Raw genomic sequence first — 23,151 nt, forward strand, 5'->3', positions numbered from 1 at the left:
AATTTACTCAGAGAAATATGACTTGGACCAATTCTATGCATACTTACTTATGAGAAAATCCCACCGAGTGTATTGTTACTTCTTCCCACGGAAGGGTGCACATGATTGCACCCATACAGCAGAATCCTAAGTATGTTTACTCAGAATATCACAGGTTAAATGGGTCTCTGGACTGAGGTTTTTAGGACTTAACTAATGGAAAGGTTTGTATATTCTTACCTGGGTTTTGAAGAACGTATTTGGGGAGGGGAAGCTTGACAGTGAAAAGAGGGGATGAGCTCCCTTTGCATTAGCGGAGTTGAGGTAGTTTTGGAGGTGAGGTTGCAGCACTAATTGGAATCCCTACTGGCTCCTGCAGCCTCCTTTCTGTCTCCAGCTGCCACCTGCCCTCCCCAAAAAGACTCTGCTCTTTGTAATTACATTGCATTGCTTCAATCCAAATGGCCTCCAACTGATGGCCACCGTATGTTTCTCCCCAAATGCTCTGGGACGAAACATCACCCCCATTATCTTTTAGAATATATCTCAGAATATTGCCACGTTATAACAGAGCATCTTTCTAGGGTACAGGTAAATTTTGCCCCTCTCATCCTCAAGTTCTCCCTAATTGTCTAACCCCCCTCTCCAAACTTTCCTGGTTTGCAAAGACTGTGTGGAAGTGGAATGGCCGTTTCAGTACATCCCTTAATAAAAGCATCCCCACCCCTGGCTGTCCAGCTGCCTCTGGAATGTCCCCAGTGTCAGATAGCCCAGTACCTCTCTAGGTAATTGGTAAATGAAAAGGAACTTTCGGTTTAAACTAAAAATATACTTCAGTATCAAGAAAAGGAGTCTATTCCTATTTCACTTTCTGTAGTGGGCGAGGGGGCCCCATAGAAGTATCTCCTGGCCCTAACTGGAGGTGCTGAGGGCTGAACCTGAGGACCCTCGGCATGCAAAGCAAGTGATCTGTTACTGAGCTACACTCCATCTCCAGGGTCCGAGATCCCAGTAAACGGTAGAATAATCCTAGCAATAAAATACATGAAGTGCATTGGCTATGTTTCACTCCTCTGCAGCTGGGGGTGGGCGTCTACCCTCTGCCCTGGGGGCTCTGCCCTTCCCTTTCGGCCCACTTTGCCCTTTTTGGGTGGCATCCTGAGATTAAGCGTGTAGCCGGGTCTATTCCCTTCCGCTACCCCACCCGGCCTATGCCCCATTGCAGAAGCAAGTGGAGTGCCTCCTCCAGAAAGGAAAGGTGGTAAGCGTGAGGAAGCACTAAAGGGGGGCCCAGCACCTTCACAGCCCAGCCAGACGGTGCCCTCTTCTCATCCTGCACCCCCCAGTCACCAACCCATTGGCTCCCTTGTCCAGCCCCAGACAATCCAGGCCTCCTGGGCCACCAAGTGACCAAATAGGGGGTGTGATGGAGCTGGTGCCCGGCACCCAATTCCCCTACTATGTGGTGGGGTGAGGGGCTGATGATCTTTCCCACCCACCCCCACGGGGATCCCCTTGAGGAACCCTCGAGGAAGGAACACAGCCAAAGGCCGCCTCGCCTGTGCTCTTGAGCCGCCCGTAATGCCTTGGATCTGCCGCCGCCTCTAGGCCTTGCCACCGCCATGGGGAGCTGCCACCACCGCCACCAGGCCCCACTGGGCCGAGAGCCACGAGCCTCGATACCTCCAGAAGGCCTCGCTGGCCAGGAGCCCCGCTGCCACCGCCGCTGTAGGGCCTCCCACGGCCAAGAGCTCGCAGCCTCAACCCCGCCGAGCCAGGCTCCTTGCCGCCGTTGCTGCTAGCAGCGCCAATCCCCGCCGCCGGATTCCTGCCGCCGCTGAAGGGCCTCCCACGGCCAAGGGCTCGCAGCCTCAATGCCACCCAAGAAAAGGCAAGGGAAGCCACGTGCGCTGGAGAGCTCCACGTGCGCTGAATGCACCACAAACACCCTCAGAAGGCCTTGCCGCCGCCGCCGTTAGGCCTCCCGCGGTCAGAAGCCCCGCCAAGGCCGTTGTAAGGCCTCCCTTGGCCGAAGCCTCGCCGTTGCAAGGCTGCTGGACAGGAGTATTTTTCACTTGCCTGTTAAGCTTTGAATGTATGATGCCATTAAAAATGGATGCCAGTGAGGTCTCCACGTGGGTTACAGTCCCCAATCAGCTCGAGACAGGAACCTGACATATTTTTTTCCTGGCTCCTCCCCTTCTTACTGAGGTGATGCCAGTTCTGTTCCTGTCTCAGCTCGGGCAACAACCTTTGGCTGTTTTTCTCTTAACTTCTATGACTATCAGCCTTCGGCTCCTCTTTTTCCTTTGCTCTTTCTATATTTGATTTCGTACTCTCTGTATTAACTAGTTTAAAAAAAAAAAAGAGAATTATTATCTCTACTCTTCCTTTCTTATCCTATTTTTCTCTCCCGTCCGAGATATGGAAACAACACAATCTTCTCAGACTGCCAGGACAAAAACCCTGAGAGGAACAGGGCTGCACACAGTGGCTACTGTGGTCGGTTCCCCGCAAGGCCATAAGGGGTCAGGGCAGCACTCAGCTCCTGCTGCAGTCAGTTCCTGGCCGCCATCTGTCCCGCCATCAGAGAAAAAGAAGGGACACAAAAAATCGGGGCAGCACCCAGCTCCTGCTGCGGTCAGTTCCCTGCACACATTGGATATGGCGGTGAAGGCTCCAGCTGACGTGCATCGTCCGGCCAGGGAGCATAGGCAAGAAGCCTCACGTCAGAGCGTAAATTTCGCTGCTACATCGCGGCATAGCTCTAATCGCCCTTCCAATTCGAACACTCGAGGCGGAGGCCTGCTGCGAGAGGTGAGGCATTCGCCAGTGCCTACTGCCTCCTCAAGCTCCCCAATAACTTTTCCCGCCGAAAATGCGGCGGCAACCATCTTGAGTAGCACGCAAGAGGCATGCTCGATAGAGCCCGCAGTCCAGCGCCATCTACTGGAGCAGCTGGAGGACAGCAGGTCGGAGGACGACGAAGTGATGGAAGCCCAGGCACAGTATGCCCCCCCGCTTCTCCACCCCAGCTCTCTCCTCAGCCTATGCCAGCTTCCTTAATAACCTCTTCAATGACGCTGGCACAATTATTTTCGCCTGATGTAATCCGACAACTTAAGCAGGCGCTATTAGAGGAGGTCCCACAACTTAAGGTGATGCCCCACAACGCCCCACAACGACCACAGTCTCCGCCAGTAGCCGCCCCCCCCATGTAAGAGACCACATCACGTAGTCAGACAGCCTTCCCCTGACCTGACTTTGGTGGCCGTGGGTAGGGGGTATTGTGAGCAGGATCACCAGAATGCCTTATCAGAAACCGATTCTATGGGGTCCAGGGATGACGGAGAATGGACCGACACCTCAGATACAGAGGCTCAAACTTCGGTCAGACTATTTCTGGAAGTTCATTTTGAACCGTTGTTAAAAAAGGTGATCGCTTTCCTGGAGCTGACTGCTCCTTCGGAGGAACAACCTACATCCTCCAGACAGGCTATGGTGCTGCCTACTGTAAAGATTGGGCCCAAGGGCATTCCCTGCCCACCTGTGCTGTTGACTAATATTCAACAGGAGTGGGAACTACCGCTATACCCAAAAAGGGGGACAAACTGGGCCAATAGACTGTATACCTTAGAACCCAGTGTCATGGAGCAGTTGTGAGCCCCAGACATAGATGGGCCTATTACTGCTCTCCTGTCACATTCCATCTTGCCACGGGATGGGGATGCTCATCTTAAAGATCCGATACAGCGTAAGTCAGATCTGGCACTTAAGCGAGTGCATGAGGCGACAGCGATGTCCATAAGAGCCTCGGTAGCAGCCTCAGTACTCTAGGGCATCACTGCTGTGGATTGAGGACCTAGCCCAAAATCAAGATCTAGAGGTTTCCAAGTTACGAAAGTCCATTTTGAAACTCTCACGCTGCATCGCTTTTGTAGCAGACGCTACCATGGACTCCTCACAATTTGCAGCCAGGGCTGTGGCCACGGCAGTGGTAGCCAGACGCCTAGTATGGCTTTCGCACTGGGATGCGGACAATGCATCCAGATTTAATCTAGCCACGGCTAAATATACAGGTGGAAAATTGTTTGGGGAAGACAATCTGGCAGAAGTTTTGGTGGACAATAAAGATAAAAAGAAAGTGATGCCCTCACAGGGTAAAGACGAAAAAAGGCCATTTCGACGCTATACCCCCACTTTTCAGAGGCGCTCCTTTCGTGGCTCAAGGCCCTTCTTTAGTAACAGACAGAGGGACTTCAGAGGCTCCCGTTTTCCTTGGAAAACCAGAAGCCTCCTCACAGATTCCACCAGAATAGACAACAATCCTACCAGACTAGGCAGCAACATCAACCACAACAACGCTTCTGACTCTATACCTGTAGGCGGTCGACTCAATTACTTCCTGAACCAATGGCAGACAACAACAAAAGACAAATGGGTCCTGAGCATTATCAAAGATGGATACAGACTAGAGTTACACCAGTATCCACCCCCACGTTTCGTCTTCTCTCACAGACCATTTTCACCACAAAAACACGGGACGTTCCTAAAAAAATAGAGCATCTTCTACAAATCTCAGCCATAGAACCTGTCCCAATAACGGAACGGTTTTCAGGAGTATACTCCCTCTTCTTTTTGGTGGCAAAAAAGGACAATTCGTTCAGGGGGGTGCTCGACCTCAGGTTTGTCAACCAGTTCCTGAAGCGCAAGACTTTCCGGATGGAAACAATCACTTCAATCAGGGAGGCACTCCAACCTCACGACTATTTGGTATCCATAGACCTCAAGGAAGCCTACCTGCACATTCCAATTCACCCCAGACACAGAAGATTGCTCCGATTTACATACAACAACGAACACTTTCAGTACAAAGCTCTCCCATTCGGGCTGGCCATGGCACCCAGAATTTTCACCAAGGTGCTGGCAGCAGCACTCTCAGGCCTACGCCTGGCAGGGGTGCACATTTCCCCTTATTTGGATGATCTACTACTCAGGTCCCGGTCGTTTACCCAGGCATATAAAGACTTAAAGCTTACATTCAGTTTCCTACAGAGCCACAGGTTTTTAGTGAATGTGCTAAAGAGCCACCTCTACCCCACACAATCACTAATACACCTAGGCACGGTGATAGACACCACCGCACAAACTATAACGCTGGCAACACAGAGGATCCAGGCCATCACCGATCTAGCACGCTCCATATGCAGACAACCGAAATCAGACTTGATGCGCCTGGCAAAACTGCTCGGAATGATGGCATCATCTATAACAGTTACACCTTGGGCCAGGCTTCACTCACGTCCTCTGCAACACCTCCTGATCAAATTCCAGAGAGACATTGCCTCCAGACGACACTGCAAGGTTGCCTTGCCACACGACGTGCGTCAGTCACTCACCTGGTGGCATCAGGACTCAAATTTGTCCAGGGGGATTGCGATACAGGAGCCACCCCGGGCAATAATCACTTCAGATGCAAGCCTCTGGGGCTGGGGTGTCCATTATATGGATCTTTTCGTACAGGGACGTTGGAGTCCACCAGAGGCAGCCAGGTCCATCAATTGGCTGGAACTGAGGGCGGCTCATCTGGCGCTGAAGCATTTCTTTCCCAGTCTTCACTGCCCCAATGTATTGATCAAAAGAGACAACACGTCGACCAGATCATACATAATGAGACAAGGAGGGACCTGCTCCAAACTCCTCAGCAGAGAAGCAACGTCCATGCTCTCCTGGGCAGAGCATCGCCTTACATCTGTGACGGCGGAATACCTGCAGGGGGCAATGAACGACTGGGCGGATTGACTCAGCAGATGTCAGATATTCCCAGGGAAATGGGCACTCAACAGAAGTGTCTTCCTGATGGTTCAACAGCAATTTGGAAAACTAGAAGTGGACCTTTTTGCCTCGGACGCAAACTATCAGATCCCTCGATTTTTTACAAGATTCCAGACGCGTGCGGCAGAACAAACAGATGCACTGATGGTGAGCTGGCCACAGCTCCTATTGTATGCGTTTCCACCGACTCCTCTCATAGCCAGAGTCCTCAACAAGATCAGGAGGGAACAGGCACAGGTGGTCCTAATAGCCCCATACTGGCCGAGAAGACCGTGGTTCGCAGACCTCGTCCAGATGTCTGTCAAAACCCCGCTCGCACTTCCAAATCGCCACGACCTGTTACATCAGGGACCGGTCCTCCACCCAGACCCAGCCTGGCTTCAACTAGTCGCCTGGAGGTTGAACGGAGCAGGCTGTTAGCATTACAGATTTCACCTGACGCAACAGCAACTATCCTGGCGTCACGTAGACCGTCTACGCTCAGGATCTACCAATCCACTTGGACAGCTTTCCTACATTGGTGTACAGCTCACAACACCGATCCTATGACGGCATCTGCTCCACATATTCTGCAGTACCTCCAGGAGGGCCTTAACCAGGGTCTACGCCCTAACACCCTCAAGCGTCAACTGTCAGCACTTGCATCTGTTCTATCTTTAGACGAAGGGGTTTCTCTAGTGTCACATCCGTTGCTCAAGAGATTTCTAAGAGGGGCAACCGTTATTAGCCCTCCGGTAGTGCATAGATTTCCTTCATGGCACCTGCATACAGTACTGACCGCACTACAAAAACCTCCATTCGAACCTCTGCAGACGGTTCCTTTGCGAATACTCACCTTCAAAGTCACGTTCCTCATAGCAATCACGTCAGCACGCAGGGTATCAGAGATTCAGGCTCTATCAGTGCTAAAACACCTCTGCACCTTCCATCAGAACAGAGTTGTACTCCGGATCGCTCCTGGATTCATTCCAAAGGTCAGATCTCAGTTTCACCTACGACAGGAGATCGTGCTGCCCACGTTTTGCCCAAACCCTAAACATCCCATGGAAAGGGCATGGCACTCCCTTGATGTGAGGCGGGCATTGAAGGTATACATCAATAGGACAGCACAGTTCCGTAGATCGGAATCTCTGCTGATATCATTCCACCCTCCGACTCTGGGCCACAAGGTGTCAAACTCAACTATAGCGAGATGGCTGAAGACATGCATCTCCTTGGCCTACAGATCACTCAGTAAACCCGTGCCGCACGGGATCACGGCGCATTCTACTAGGGCGGCAGCCACAACAGCGGCTTTTTCGGCTAATGCCCCATTGGAGGAGATCTGCAGGGCAGCAACTTGGGCCTCGCCTTCGTCGTTTACCCGGCACTACAAAATGGACTTGTACGCATCTGCGGAGGCTGCATTCGGTCGTAGAGTTCTACAGCAGGTCCTTAATCAATAGACCCACCCTATGGCCAAGCTTTAGTACGTCCCACGTGGAGACCTCACTGGCATCCATGAAAGAAGGTACGGTTGGACTTACCGTGAATGGTGTTTCTTCATGGATGCCATGAGGTCTCCACGACCCTCCCTATGAGGGGCTGGGAATTCCATCTGTACTATGTGCTATCCGATCTTATTCTGTTCGTCTATACCTTCGGATTTCTTTTCTTTCTATGTTACACTGAGGTGAAGTTCCGAGCTAGCCAAGAAAGAGAACTGGCATCACCTCAGTAAGAAGGGGAGGAGCCAGGAAAAAATGATGACAGGTTCCTGTCTCGAGCTGATTGGGGACTGTAACCCACGTGGAGACCTCATGGCATCCATGAACAAACACCGTTCACAGTAAGTCCAACCATACCTTCTGCCGTTCTCTACAAGTTCCAACTCAGTCTCCTAACTGTTCTAAGATCATTAGTTGATTAATTGTTATGGTTGTAGCCTTTTAACTGATACTGAAAAAACATCTTCACTAAATTGTTCTAAGATATATTTTTCTTGAACTATGCTAGTTCTTATGTTTATAGTAGCAAGCACCTGAGGAGCTCAATAGAGATGTTCTGAAGAATTTTTCTCTCAACAGAAGCAAATGATGTTCAGATTACATGAAATCAAGTTGCTACCTGAATCAAATTGTGTATATAATTGTGTATATACTTGGTGCTACTAACACAGAGAGCTTCTGACAGCTTGACTTAATATCCACATTTTAAAAATGTAACTTAATTTTTATTCTTGTGTATAGCTTTCTTAGAGGCTCTTAGTATTATATAAAAGTTCTGTTGATGGATTGCTCTTCAAACTTCTTGTCAAGGTTAAAGAGTGTATTTATAGCAACTGCAATAGGTAGCTTCCTCACACACACACAAAAAATTGCCCAAAATAACTCAACTGATTGCAAGATATTTCCTGAGGAACTAGTTACTGTTTTGAATTTCATGCATGTTGAGAATGGCCATTCTTGACAGTTTGTTGTGGATGCATTCATTTGTTGTGGATGCAGTGGTTCAGTCTTGCCACCATTGTGTAAACCATGGTTTGAGTTTCCAAATATACAGACAAGCCATGGTTTTAAAGTATTTGTCTGCTTTTGTTTTTCATCCACGCAATGCATATTTTCTGTTGCACAGCAGCCTTTGGAGGCCAAAAAGTGACCATCGCTATGGCGTATCAATTGGGCATCACACCCAACTTCAGCACAAGCCATGCTTTGCAAACCTACTTCAAACCATGGTCTCTGTTTCTGGTTGCTGGCTGATTGAGAACTTGGTTTGCCAGTTCGATCATTGTGCCAAACTATGGCTAAGCATTTTAGAAAATGGTTTGGCATGATGTATTGAACTGAGCCCGTGACAGGTCTCATCATGCTGTCCTTTCATGCTTGCTTAATCTGTTGTCAAAGTCTGAAAGGAGCTGTGGGAGCTTCCTGGAGCAAGGAACAAACTTTAGCCCAGCTAAAAGTATACCTGCTTTTTGACAGAAGGTCAAACTTCAACCCACTCCTAATTAGTACAGTTTGTCAGCATACCTAACTGTAGATTTTTGACTAGGAGTTATTTTTCCAGATAATTTTTTTTTAAAAATCTCTAGAGTTTAAGCTTTCTTGGCAGTAACCATGTTGCTTGATAGAATAATCTACATTCATATTTATCTTTGAACTTAATGCTCTTTCGATGAAAGAATTGCTGCATGTGGACTGGAGTAGCAGAATACATGGTAGCAGGTTAAACACTAGGTAAATTCCATATCTGAAAAGCCAGCAGATACATTATTTGAGTATACAAAGTAGTTCTGGTGCTTCTAACTGAGTTTTGGTACTTAAAAAAAAAAAGAGATTACTTTTTTTAATTCCCTATTTCTCCTTATGCAATTAAGGTTGCTGGTACAAAAGCTGGCGTTGTCCGCTTCCTGGGGGAGACTGACTTTGCAAAGGGAGAATGGTGTGGCGTTGAATTAGATGAACCCCTGGGGAAGAACGATGGTGCAGTAGCTGGAACAAGGTTGGTTCAAAACCCAGGAAACAAGAGAAGTGCCCTGGGAGGGCACTTCTCTGTCTCTGTACATTCACACGAGGGTTCGGCACCTGGGCTGAGTCCATGCCAGTCTGTTCAAGCATCCTAGCCAGGGAGCTTGCACTCAGTTCACTTCCCACACAAGAATAAACTTAAAAAAAAAAAATCTGCACATGCATCAAGGAGTGAAATGATCACCTTCCCACTCAAGTGCTTTTCCAACTGCAATGTTAGCAACAGCTCAAGAAACTTCTTTCTGTGAGTCAGCTTTAAGTTGCTATTTTTTGATAGTGAACTTTTCCTTTTTTCTTAGTTATCACCCCCCTCTCTTTTATTTTTCTTCGCCTGTTTCACGGGTTTTGTGTCTCCTACCTTTTCCCCACATACCTGTGGCACAGCAAGTAACTTTTTTTTTATAGATACTGTGGAGGGGTGTTCCCTGCTACAGAGTGTCAAGTGGGCCTGATATGGGAAAAGGCACACTTATACCTGCCATTTCAGACCATCCAATGGCTTCTTGCACAGCAAAAACATATCTGTGCAGCCACCTTCCCTGCCTCCCAGTTGAGTGCTACAGCACCCATTTGGAAGTTCCTTCAGGAGGAAGGGCAGGATATACATTCAATAAATAAATAAATGCAAGAAGCATCCCTGGGAAAGGCAGTCTGTGTTTTCTTGCTTTGGGGACCCCTTCATGCCAGCAGCAAGAAGGCAGCTGTACTGGTTCTTCAGTGGAGTGGACCAACCAGGAATCGAGACAGGCTGAAGACCTCAGCTGCATATGCTCTTAAGACTGCAAGACCTAGCCTTATTTGCCTGTGAGTAAGTCCCGTTTGAAATCTATGGCACAACTTTCGAATAACTACACATAAGATGAAGCAACACATGAATTGGATGCTAACTCAATAGGAACTGTTAGTTGGCCCAGTTCCTAATGTAGGAAATAGTAGGGTGAACAAGATTGTCACGGGTTTCTTATCTTTTTCCACTATGCAGCAACTCCACATATCTGCTGCATCTGGGCTATCTGCCCTGAGTTGAAGCATCAGCACTTTTTGCTCCCCGCTCCCAGGCCCGCCCCTGCCCCCCAGCCACACCTCTGGCACAAATGACTATCTGTGGTTTTCTTTGTTACTGAGGCCACTGAGCAACACAAACCTTTCTGCTTCTTTCCAAAAATTCAGTCTCACAACTACATCATCCCAAAATCTTGGCTCCTGCATGCAGCTCAGAAGATTCACTTAAGTGGGCTTTTAAAATAGATGTGCACCGGAGGTTATGGGAGGTGAAGGAAGGAGCAGTGCAAACTGTTGACTGAATGGCTGTGGAAATGCTATATAGTGACCATCAAGGTGATGTTAATTTACAAGCTTTGTGCAGTCAGTAATATGCGGAGGAGGAAGAGCTATTATTATCCACCACGTTAATAAAAAAAATCCTCTTCAAGCCATAAATGAGTAATTACATTCCTTCATATACTGGTGTAGTCCTATTGATTTTATGACAGTTTGACTTCTGTAAGAAGCTCACTGAATTGCTTCTGATGCAAAGCATTTATGGCTACTGCTGAAGTGTATATGTCTTTGTATATTTGTGCACTAGCCACTTGTTTTAAAATACTGGACTAGAACTCTGCATAAGCAATTATATTTTTCTGTGGAGTATGCCTTCATTAATGGTGTTCTTTTCCTCCTCCTCCCAGGTACTTCCAGTGTCAGCCCAAATATGGCCTGTTTGCCCCTGTCCATAAAGTTACCAAGATTGGCTTCCCGTCGACTACTCCGGCAAAAGCCAAGACCGCGGTCAGGAAAGTCATCCCGACGCCCTCAAGCTTGAAACGCAGCCCAAGTGCCTCATCCCTCAGCTCACTGAGTTCTGTGGCATCATCAGTAAGCAGCAAGCCAAGTCGTACAGGACTAGTAAGCTTATTTTCTTACTGCATGCTTTACATCCCCAAAGCAGAAATTGGCACTGCACTGGCCTGCGGCTGGCTTTTGTAAAACAGAGGACAGCACAGGTCTTGGGAAAGACACAAACCATTTTCCATTGTCCATTTTCTTCAAATGTTTTTTTCTTCACTGGAAGCATGCATGAAAAAAATCTTAGCTAGCCCTGGTGAATAGAAAAGTTAGTTTATTTTTAAGCTTACATACTTAACATTTAACTCAAGCTAACAGTTGCCACTTAAAATAAGAAAGAGGTATATGCTTTGATTATAAAGTGAATGTGTTCTGAATTACCTTCCTGGGATCTATAGCATAATTTTCCCCAGAATGCACTTTGTGTTAAAACTGGGCTGCAAGCCTAAAAGCACCTACTTGGAAGGAAGTCTTACTGAAGCCAGTGGGGCTTGCTTCTAAGTAACAAGCCTAGGATGCAGTCTTAATTGCTCTTAATAGTGAGTTAAGCCCCATTGGATAATTGGACTCAAGTATGTGTGGGGTTGCACTATTAAAATGGTGGCATGGGTTAATTTTTTTCAGTTGTGGCCCTCAGTTTAAAAAGAAATTATTGATGTGTATATATGCAAGTGGTGTGTGTCTTAGGGGTCTTTTTTGTATTTGCACACACTTGTTTTAAGCGTTGTCTAATTTGAAAAGATTTTTCTCCTCTGTGCTCCAGTTATGTGTAACTGGCCAATAATTGAATATGCTGCCCTAATCTAAAGTATGTTTGTGGTGCTAAGCCTCTTTCTTTAGTTTCAAGTTAATCTTAACCACGTTATAAGACCTGGGCACCAGAAAAGTATAGCATTGTTGTTATGTTAAAATCTTACTTGTTATAGATGAAATGCTTAACCTTAACATCTGACTTTTAATATTCTAATCTTGGGTCACCTGCAGCAAATGGAGACTTGTCTGTGCTGATGGGTTAAGATTAGGCCAAATAAACATCACAGGAAAATTCAGATATGTTTTTGTTTCATTTCATATGGCCATTCAGATTATAATAACTTGGTAACAATGATCTATTGCAGAGCATTATTCCAGGCACTATTCCATGCAGGCTATTACAACATATAGCACTGGCAACAGTTGGTTTAAAAAAAATTGGAACCAAGATATTTTGGTTAGTCGGATGGGTAGAATTGTTACTGGAACTAGCACTTAGCCATTAAGCAAACTGAATGTGACAAAAAAAAATCTGAATCTTTATTAAAACAGAAAGCCCTGTCTATTCATAAATAATTCCATGCTTCTGCAATTCACTATCTGCTGGGATTTGAGCCGGTTCATTTTGGTTTCTATCAGGTACGTAAAAATGACACAGAGAAAATTTTAGTCTATTTAGCATTCTCTCCCATTTTTCTAAGATAGGTGCTTCAATAAAGAACTGATGATGGATTACTCCTCCCCCCCCCCCATCTCTAGCAGTGGCACCCAAGAATTGTTTTTTCCTCAAGGCATTGGCAAACCAGTTTTTGCTGCAGGTGATCCCACGTTGATTTGAATAAGTGAGGAAATTCTTTGGCTTAACAGAAGGACGTTTTTTATATTTAGCCAGCAACCATGCCAAAGAATGCTTAGCAGCTTAACAAGCTAATCTGCTGTTGAGGCTCCCACCTTAGGTTGAGGCCAGCCCTTTGTTTCCCTTTGAACCCTTCTGTTTCCTATCTTCCGATTGCTGCATTAAGAGTCTAGCTGTGCAGGTACGTTCGCTTCCTTTCTTGAACTACTAAAGTAAAAAAAACTGAACAGGAAAGCAAATACCAGCTTTTTCTGTCTGTTTCCAAGGAGGTGTACCTCCTTGAAGCTGGCTGGCTAGCTGACTGCTTCCTCCACCCACAGTATATGTTATGTGAAGTAAGCACACCCTGTACCTAGTATGAATGACCCTTAAAGAAGAAGCATAGTAATTCCATATAGCTGTATGTGGTACTAACCCAGCATATTTCATCTCACCTCTTGAGTGGCTGTTATGACACCACTAGCAGAGGAGTGGTGCCCCTGTCTCTCTGCTCCTTCAGCCACTGTCCCAGTGCTAACATAGCATTCTCATGCCATGTTATGCTTACATAGAACAGGGAGCTGGTAATGGTTTGCATTAGAGGGCAACTACCAAGGCTATTTTGCACATTCTATACAGAGGAAACTCTGTTTGATGATGTGTGCAGTTAGCAGTGAGTCACAGCTAATCATGGCTCCCTATTCTTTCACACTTTTCATTTTCAATCCATTGCCCCCCCATGCGCGCACATACACATGCAGCTCAGGAGAACGCTTCATGCACCTGTTGGATTTTCATCCACAAATGCTTACGCCATAATAAATGTATTAATCTTTAAAGCGCCACAAGAGTCTTTGTTGGTTTTGCTGCAATAGTAATATGGCTATCCGTCTGCAAACTGGTTTTTAGGTGTTCACTTAAAACCATCTTAGCCATCCCCCCCCCCAAAAAAAAGTGGCCGCAAGAGAGCTTCCATTCTGTATTTCTAGATGCACTTGTTTGATGTGGCCAAGATTGAGTTATCAGAAGATGAGTATGCAAAGTCAAGTTTGATTCTTTCTTTTAACACACCACACCTACCCCTGTCCCCACAGCAGTTGGAAATCATAGACTGTGCTGTTTGAACAAGGGAGGCAGTGATGTTGGCACAAAAAATCCTTCCTTAGTGTGGCCTTCTTTGCTTCCAGCTGTGCTGCTACCCTTGCTTCTGGTTATCCACCAAAACACATACAGAGAGGAAGGGAAGCCTCCTGTGTGTGTGTGTGTGTGTGTGTGTGTGTGTGTGTGTGTGTGTGTGTGTGTATATACACATATATATATGTATGTATGTACTTAAGACTGCCCAATGCAGAGTACAGTGTCCTACCCTGTCACAGCAGATTGCAGTAGTCCATTTGCATTGTGGTGGTCTTGCACGACAGACAGAGCTGTTAATGATCTAAAGGTAGTTCTCCTGCCCCTCCCTTTACTTCCCCAATGGCAGTTTAGCCCATGTTGGAAGTAGCCTGTAAATGTATGCAGACTTATACTGGTTAAATCATAGATTGGTAGTGCATGCTGAGATAGTGTACTTTTTATGCTTTTTAACATGGTAACTATACTCTTAAATATGCATATGTCCTCCTTGAAGTTGACAGAAACATCTTCACGATATGCAAGGAAGATTTCGGGCACCACTGCTCTGCAGGAGGCACTGAAAGAGAAGCAGCAGCACATTGAGCAGCTCCTGGCTGAGAGGGACCTGGAGAGAGCAGAAGTTGCCAAGGCCACTAGCCACGTTGGGGAAATAGAGCAGCAGCTCGCATTGGCACGAGATGGCCACGATCAGGTAGGACAATTACCTGTTGAAATGTGGATTGTAGAAAACAAATGCTCTGTCACCTAGTGCAAGGGTAGGAATAAGTAAAAAGGCTGTGTTCAAAACTGGGAGAGAAGTTTTGTTTGAGACTGCTAAAGAGGCTTCATCATTAGCATGGAAAAAATTACCATTGAGTTGTTTAAGAAGCCAGCCTTTTATATAATCCTTAGTATCCCGTCCATAGCACTTTCTGCACTGGCCAAATAAGCTCTCAGGATAAAACACATTTGTTCTGCATTAGCTCAGTTTTTATAAAGCATGATGTGACATAGAAGCTGGTATAGCACAGTGGGGAGGAGAGCCTGGCTAGGAGTCCAGAGTCTGTGAGTTCAAATCCCCGCTCGTGTCTCCTGGGTGTCAAGGACCAGCTGAAGATCACCCCCACAGTGAGTGGCTCAGGGGTTACGTGCCCTGCCACCTGTGCAGCCGTGGGCAAGCAGCATAGTCCCAAGGAGCCCAGTTGCCTCCCAGCTGGCAGTTGTGAACAAGGAAAGGGCTGGCTTGTGCAGCTGTGGCAAGCTGAGCAGGCTCTAGCCAGCTGGGGAGGACTAGCCTCAGAGGGAGGCAATGGGAAACCCCCTCTGAATGCCACTTACCGTTCTATTACCCTACTATTCATAGGGTTGCCATAAGTCGGGATCGACTTGAAGGCAGTCCATTTCCATTTTGATGTTACATCCTTATTGTGGGCTAATCTCAGAGTGATTGGGATTGCAGCTTGCTGAAGGGAGTTAAGCCACTTTGGTTGTTTTTTGGAAGGATATGCCACATATGTAACTAGCCTGCTTTTAAGTAAATGAGTGACTCATCTAATACGCAACTTTGTTGATCAGCGAATCCTGGAAATGGAAGCTAAGATGGACCAGTTGCGGGCTTTGGTTGAAGCTGCTGACAGAGAGAAGGTCGAGCTCCTTAACCAGCTGGAGGAAGAGAGAAGGTACATTACAAAAATTGCAGAAAGATGTGCATTGATCTTTTGGACCAAATTATATTTCTTGTTATTACATTGGGTGGTATTAAGCAAATCACCCTTATAGTATTTGATGGTGATGCTGAAGGTGAAGGAGAAAAACCAGGACCACTGGGTTCAAATTATGGTGGTGATGGTGTGGAAGAAGAAGATAAACATGGATAGCTAGGTTCAAATTCCATCTATGCTACGGATTAAATGTGTAGCCTTCAAAAGCTCCCCCACTCTGTATCTGTACTACAGACTCAATCAGTTTTATTCCACTTTTAGCTGTAAATGCTTTCCTCAAGGAATCTTGGGAATTGTCATTTTGTTAGGGTTCTGATCATTCTTCCTTCAGTGCTTTCTGTTCTGTCTCTTCCAGGATACCTTGGGAGGAGGGATACACCTTCTATCTCTGTTCATCTCTGTAATAATGGGGGAAATTAGCACAACTTACTTTGCGGGATTGTGAGGATGAACCTGATAAAGATGGGGAGATATTTCTGCCCATTAAAACAGTTCTGGGAATGTAATAATAGTCTATAGAAACTCTTTGAGCAAATTTGCTCCTTCAGAATTATTGCACAGCAATAAAACATCAACTACTGCAAGGCATGGAAATTCCAGTTCAAGGACTACTATAACTCTGCCCCTGGTTGGCCTTGAGCTCACCTTGAGCTCACCTTGAGCTCACCTTGAGCTCACCTTGAGCAAGTTGCTAGGCAACCTAACAGTACCAGTGTACTTGGCTGGTACACGTTAACTGAACTGGCATTTTACAGCTCAAGAAATATTTGTGGCTTTGGCCGTCTACTATTTCCCACACTTCCACATACCCTTTAACTTGTAATTGTGAACAGCCTGTCGCCTTTCAGTGTCAGAAGAAGAAAAACTATGGAGTCAACAGAAACCTCTGAGAAATGCAAATTTGAAATGGAGCCTCTCTACTTCCCACCAACAAACCTTGTTTTTCTTCCCTCTAGAATTCTGTTCCTGCTGTGGGTCTTATTCCCACCTTCTGTTTACTGTAGAATTCTGCTTAACGTCAGGGAAATGTCATGGTGTCTCTGCAATGCTCACACATTGGCCACAATGCAACAAATAGGATTTGCATCATATCCCCAGCCAGGGCTTTCCTTTTGTAGGCTATGGAAAAGGGAAAGATCTCTGTGCCATCCAGTTTGTAAAGAAGCACTTCCATGGAAGAAAATTCCCAACTTTAAAAGTTCATGCATTCTGGGTTAGATACCAAGCAGTATTAAGCTGGATTAAGGTATTTTGGTGCTCAGGACAGAAAATCCATATGACAGCGTCCTGCCCCGCCCCTGCCCCATGTACGCTAATTAACATGGAGAGCAATCCACTGTGAACTTCTCCTGCTGTTGTTGTTAATTACATTTGTATATCGTCCTATAGCCAAAGCTCTCTGGGCGATTTACAACAATTTAAAACAAATATATAAATTTAAAAACACTTAAAAAAAAACAATTTAAAAACACATGCTAAAATGCCTGGGAGAAGAGGAAAGTCTTGACCTGGCACCAAAAAGATAACAGTGTTGGCGCCAGGCACACCTCATCATTCCATAATTTGGGGGCCACCACTGAGAAAGCCGTCTCCCTTGTTGCCAACCTTGTTGCTTGTTGTTAAAAGCTCTTTGAAATAAACAGGAATTGAATGTTTGTATTCTTGCATGGCCTTTGTTCATTTCCATGATGCTTTCACAAGTGAACTTCCCAGTGGGTTAACGCAAGAAGAGCCCTGCTGGATCAGGGTAAAGGTCCAGCATAGTCCAGCATCCTGTTCTCACAGTGGCCAACCAGGTGCCTCTGGGAAGCCTGCAAACAGGGCATGGTGCAACAGCACTTCCCCTGCCACTTGTGACTCCCAACAATTGGTATGGAAAGACATATTGCTCTCAAAGTGGAAACAGAACATAGCCATTACACCTAGTAGTAGTCATTGCTCCACGTAGCCAATCTCTGCCCATAGTGGCACCCAAAACACAGCCTCTATTGGCCAGCAGCACCTGCTTCTTTTTACCCACCTCCCCCTCTGCTGAGGCTGCAGCGCTGAAGACGGGTGTTTTGTTCAGAACTGGTCTTTTCCTCTGGGAATGCTTTGGCCATCTCTGCAGGAGTTTGACAGTGGTTAAGATAAATAAAACGTATTTTCCTCTGTGAACGATATGCTTCCATGCAGGTGACTGACAGTGACTAAGAGGAACCGTTCTTGGTTGCTATTTAATGCCTTTTAGTTTTGATAATTTCCAGAATTGTAGCACCAAAGATGTGCTATATATAAAATGATCCAATTGTTTGCCCCAGTGGCCTGTTTTGGAGGATGCAGTGTCTTAAGGAAAGAATTATATCCAGAACAGTTGAAATTAACAGAAACTTCTTTTTAAAACCATGTGGTCTTAGGCCTGTGAACAGCCAAGTGCTTTGAGCAGACAGGTGGGCAACTGGCATACAGATAATGGAGAAGGTGTCCTCCCTCAGCAACAATCTGAGTCTGAAGAAGGGTGGTGAATCTGGGTGCTTTTTATGAGGTAGTGATACAGGATTGGTCTTCTGGTGTCACCTGAGCTAGCAGGAGTAATGGACATTGTATGCCTATCCCAGGTGGAACAGCCTTCATTTTCTTTGGGAGCAGGGAACCATTGCCTAATCCTAATCTGTTGTGCTTCTGGTCTTGTAACTTTCCATGACCAGTGGACTGTCACTTCATGACAGCACAGAGGAGGCTTTCGCGGTGGTAGCACCCATCCTTGGGATTGTCCTCCCATGGCTAACTTGAGAGGCAGAAAGAGTAACCCAGCTTTAAACACCTCTTATATGTTTACCCAAGCTTTCCTGGACTGATTCCTAATTCTTAAACTTTTTTTTCTTCTGTGCACTGCTCAGGTTTATCTTTTCTATATAGCAATATTCTGTTTTTATTTAGCTTTTTAAACATTTTATTCATTGTATTATTATATGAATGTATATTGATCTCCCCCCAATTGTACTTTATGCTGACCACTTAGATTTCTTTTTATAATGAATTGTATGTATACATTTAAATCAATATAATATTATAGCTGTGATGCTAGATTTCTGCCTCCCTCACCCACCCATGAGAAGTAACTGAGCAAACCCAACAGTCTTTTTTCTTCTTCTTTTACATTCAGGAAGGTGGAAGACCTCCAATTCCGTGTTGAAGAAGAATCTATTACCAAAGGCGACTTAGAGGTAAAATGCCTTCAACTCTGTTAAGTTAGCTATGTGGTAGGATGTTGAAGGGAAGCCATTCTAGTTACTACTGTTGGAAGTCATAAAAGAATAAAAGTTATAGGACTTTATACTATATGGCTGACAGCCCAGGAATACACATAACAAGTAGAGATACTATCATCTTGTTTACTGGAATATACGCTAATGTTCTGTAACTTATAGGACTGGAGACATACTTTCCTCATTCTTTGGCCTGCATCTGAACAAGTAACTTAGTTTCATCCCTGTGTTTTTAATTCCGTTCTTTTTGCTGTTTTATATGACATCTTGCAGGTGCTTTTCCAAAATATTTATTAAAATTGCCAACTAAAAATCCAATGCTAAAGTTTATAAAATTTGCAGTGTATAACTATATCCTTACTGAAACTAATGCTGAAGGCAGGTGTATTTTGTTTATATAACTAGAAGTAAATTTGAGTTCTGGTAATAGTCTAGTTTATTATTTATGCTAAATATCATTCTGCACTTCTACACAATGGCTTTAATTTCTAAGAATATGTTCCATTTGAGTCTTGGATCAAGTGCAGTAATTGACTTTATATTTTGAGCATCTTCTTACTTCATTGCCAGTGCACATATTTTACCAGACTCTGTGGGCACATGTTGATGTACAGGTTAGGCTTAAGCAGAGAAACCCAGTGTGAACACTGCCAGTTTTGTACACTTAATTTATAACATTGGCTGTCCTGAAGCTTATTTAACATGTCGTTTACTCTAAAGAAACCAGAATGTTTAGTAAATGCCTTTTCCCCAGTGTGCAATGCAAAATTCAAAACGGACTCGCAGAGCTTGAAATAATTTCAGATTGGAAATGCTAGCCGTGTATTGAGTTGTCCATTTCACATCTTCTTTAGTTCAATGTTTACATTAGTCTTCCATACATTTTATCTAGACTTCATGGAACACCCATTTACCTTCTCAGCCTGTAGTCTTGTGTCTTTTTGTGTATGTTATCAATATACAGGAAAATTAATTTTATTATTTATTTGAATAACTTCTATCCTGCCTTTATTTTTAAGGGCTTTAGTTAATTAAGGGTGAAATTGTGTGATTTTCCTACCAATGCAAATGTGGCTGTTCCCTCCCCATCATCTCCACAATGAAATGTGAAGAACAGTGTTATTTAAAGGCTTCAACCCATGCAGTTGGCCTTGGACAAGTCTCAGAGACTAGTTTTGCTAGAAGGCATATTGGCTACATGCCCAGTTTGCACCCTGGACATTTCACATGATTCAGTTTATGTATAGGTTTTAATAAAAGATCACACTGTGAGTCCCCCTTTGCTCTCTCTTGTGCATGCACACACACTTGCGCACATGTGCTCCCCCCCCCAAGAGCAGCATGGGAGTTGCCATGCCAGTCCTCTGCTATTGGGGTGAATTTTGCAGCCTGTGGGATTTCACTCTCAAGGAGTATCCAGGAGTGAATGTGTTCATGGCCAGTCCCTTAATTTCAGGTAGATCTTGGGATCATTGGGAGGAGGGGGGAATCATCTCACAGAGAGAGAGAGAGAGAGAGAGAGAGAGAGAGAGGCAATTGTGTAAATCCTCCTTAGTTTGAATGTATTGACTTATTTGCCTCCTGTTGGTTGTATTTAAACCATGGTGTTGAGCATTCCATTGAATTTTCTTTGTTTTAATTTTTGCTGATAGCAAAAGGGACAGATTTCTGAAGATCCTGAAAATGTAAGAGGACATCTGAATTTGTGGAGACATCCCTCCCCCATCTTAACAAAGATTGTTTACCAATAAAACTTTTTTGTTGATGTACTTAAACCACTAATGACATAATCTGCTATTGGGGCATTAGTGTCCCTATTTGTGTGCATGTAGTGTTGAGAACCGTTGCAGCATTTTAAATGTAGGAACTTGGGTAACGAGAGAACTCTTGCAAAAAAGAACTCTGTATTCATAGATTTGGTTTGTGCTTTATACACAGTCATCAAGCTTCATGCAGTCTAAATCCTTGGCAATTTGTTTGTAGGAAGCTATTCCTGGGGTCTGTTTAAAGCCACCAGAAGTTTCTGCCTTTTCCAAAATTCTGTTTTCTAACCTAAGAGCTCCGACTAGTGTTCAACAGATGGTGATTCAGGAGATCTTCCACATTGTTTCCCTTCCATAAAAGAACAGAAAAAGGAGAGAATAAAAGTTAATCTTCATTTGCAATATTACCCAGCTCTCCAGTTTTCAGCAGCTTAGTTGAATGTCTTCACACAGAGATTTTCTTCCCTCCCTGTCTCACTTCTTACTTTATTTTATATTTTTTGCAACAGTTAGGAAGGATTTTACAAGCCTAGTAAGGACTTTTTTGTTCCTTGGTATGCAAAACAAAAAAGCAACATTTTCAAAATCTGTGGGACAGAACTAGCTCCTTTCTCCCCCAACAAAATAAAATTCTTAAGCTTAAGCTTGAAGCTTGTTTTCTGCTATGTGTTCCGTTTGCACAGCTAAGTATAGCGATCTTGGTCTCCTCTGCTCTTCAGAATCAGGTGCATGGTGTGTTCAGATAAAATCTGCATGTAATCTGTTCCTCCTCCCATTTCCTTTTTGAGCACTACGTGCTTTCCTTAGGCACTGATATCTTTTATATGCTTGATCTCCTCTCACTTTTTTTCCTAGTAGGTAACTTGCCCCATAAAAGGTCCTTGCATTTCAGGAATGCTTGTTGAAGTGCTAGCTGGTGGCTTTTACTTGAACATTTATTAAAAGGCTGAGGCCACATCTTAATGAGTTCTCAGCATCCCAGCATAGGGGATTTGCAATGATCTCCTGCCCCATTTAATGCAACTTGTACCAGCAGGCAGATGCTGATGCAAAATTAAGGTTGCCAACTGTCTTGGGGGGGAATTGGTGGGGCTTGCTCCTATGCCTTTACAACAACACAGTTGCAGAAGTTAGGGCATGAAGGTTTTCACGGAATTGGGGTAAAGCTTGCCTTGCAGTGTCTGAAGGCCAAACTGCAAGTAGAAGCACAAGAACAAGAGCTTTTGAAAAGCTTGTCAACGCTATGCAGAAAGAAGAAAGAGTCCTGTAGCACCATAAAAACTAACAAATTTATTATGGCATATGATTTCTGGAGTCTACTTATGAAGAAATGCACTCTAGTCCATGAAACATCATGCCATAATAAATAAAACAAAGTGCCTCTGTTTTTGCTTACAACAGACTAATGCAGCTACTCTTCTGGATGCTTCTGGAAATTTGAATTGAGGACCCAAAGTAAAGGCCATGATATAATTATTGAGGAGTTTTTTTCGTATAAAGAGATGCAACGCTGTCACAAAGTGGGGGTGGAAACTAAACTCACCATAACCTAGTGGGTGTACTTGTAGAAATCCTTCAACACAATCCCATTATTGTGTGTGTGTTCATATTGTGGTGAGCAATTAAGATGCAAGGGCAGCTGCCTTGCTTCTAGTGATCTTATCTATATGTCCTGCAGATTTGTATCTGATCTCAGGAAACAGGAGCCATTGACATCAAAACAAATGTCCAAAAAAAAATCAGCTCTTAAAAGCATTCCTTGGAGCAAAGCATAATTCTTGCATTTCCAGTCTGATCTCTCTTATTTTCATCATGAGTTAAGTCCAAAAAATCATTGGCCTGCTAGCAATGCTACACATGGGACCAATACACACACCTACATGTCATTAGTAGAACAAGGTCATTTCTTCTCATCAATTCTTCTTAGTAACTAATATTTGGATTTTTGTCATCTGAAGCCATTCAGGAGCAAAGTTCATAGCTAGTTTATCTTGAGCTCTATATAGTGCTTGTTAGCAGACTTGGCCAGTGGAAGAATTCAGTTTTTGTTTGTGTGCATGTGCAATTCTGTCTCATCTAAGCTCATCAGCATGCATATGAGGAAATGGAACAAGGGCGGATAAAATGGGCCTTTGGGATCCCATTCTTCTTGCTTCTTGCATCTAGTCCAGTGATGGGAATCTTTCGGGGGGGGCTGCTGCTCCCTGTGAAGGAATGTTCTGGGACCAGCTTCCCTGAAGGACTGCCATTGCCTAAAGGAGTCTGCTGGAGCCTTTGATCAGCTTCAGAGGCCCTGTTCTTGAGCTAGCCTACAGTGGTCATATAAGTGCCACTCACTAGATGCAGGGCTTTATCAGTAGCACAGCAGTTGTGGAATTCTCCACAGAGAGCCTTCAGCCTCTTTCTTTAGCTGCTTGCCTTTAGGTCAAGGGTGGCCAGCCTCCAGCCCTCCAGTTGTTGGACTCCAATTCCCATCAGCCCCAGCCACTGGGGGAAAGGGGCATAGCTCAGTGGTGGATCATCTGCCTTGCATGCAGAAGGTGCCTG

The 23,151-nt window shown here is 44.9% G+C and overlaps 1 protein-coding gene across 18 annotated transcripts in view; it reads left to right on the forward strand.

The window, feature by feature from the left end:
• Window positions 1-23,151, forward strand: part of CLIP1 (CAP-Gly domain containing linker protein 1) — a 161,671-nt gene that overhangs the window by 59,873 nt on the left and 78,647 nt on the right. For 12 of the 18 annotated variants that reach the window (XM_061603015.1, XM_061603008.1, XM_061603004.1 and 9 more), the window contains 6 exons: window positions 9,173-9,297; window positions 11,012-11,228; window positions 14,387-14,584; window positions 15,448-15,551; window positions 18,739-18,799; window positions 20,494-20,526. In XM_061603015.1, coding sequence (XP_061458999.1) covers window positions 9,173-9,297; window positions 11,012-11,228; window positions 14,387-14,584; window positions 15,448-15,551; window positions 18,739-18,799; window positions 20,494-20,526 — 738 coding nt within the window. Of the gene's footprint in view, window positions 1-9,172; window positions 9,298-11,011; window positions 11,229-14,386; window positions 14,585-15,447; window positions 15,552-18,736; window positions 18,800-20,493; window positions 20,527-23,151 lie in introns of all 18 variants that reach the window. The other 6 variants (XM_061603013.1, XM_061603016.1, XM_061603019.1 and 3 more) reach the window with 3 other exon arrangements.

Source organism: Rhineura floridana, chromosome 19 (genome assembly GCF_030035675.1).
Source record: "Rhineura floridana isolate rRhiFlo1 chromosome 19, rRhiFlo1.hap2, whole genome shotgun sequence".
NCBI lineage: Eukaryota > Metazoa > Chordata > Lepidosauria > Squamata > Rhineuridae > Rhineura > Rhineura floridana.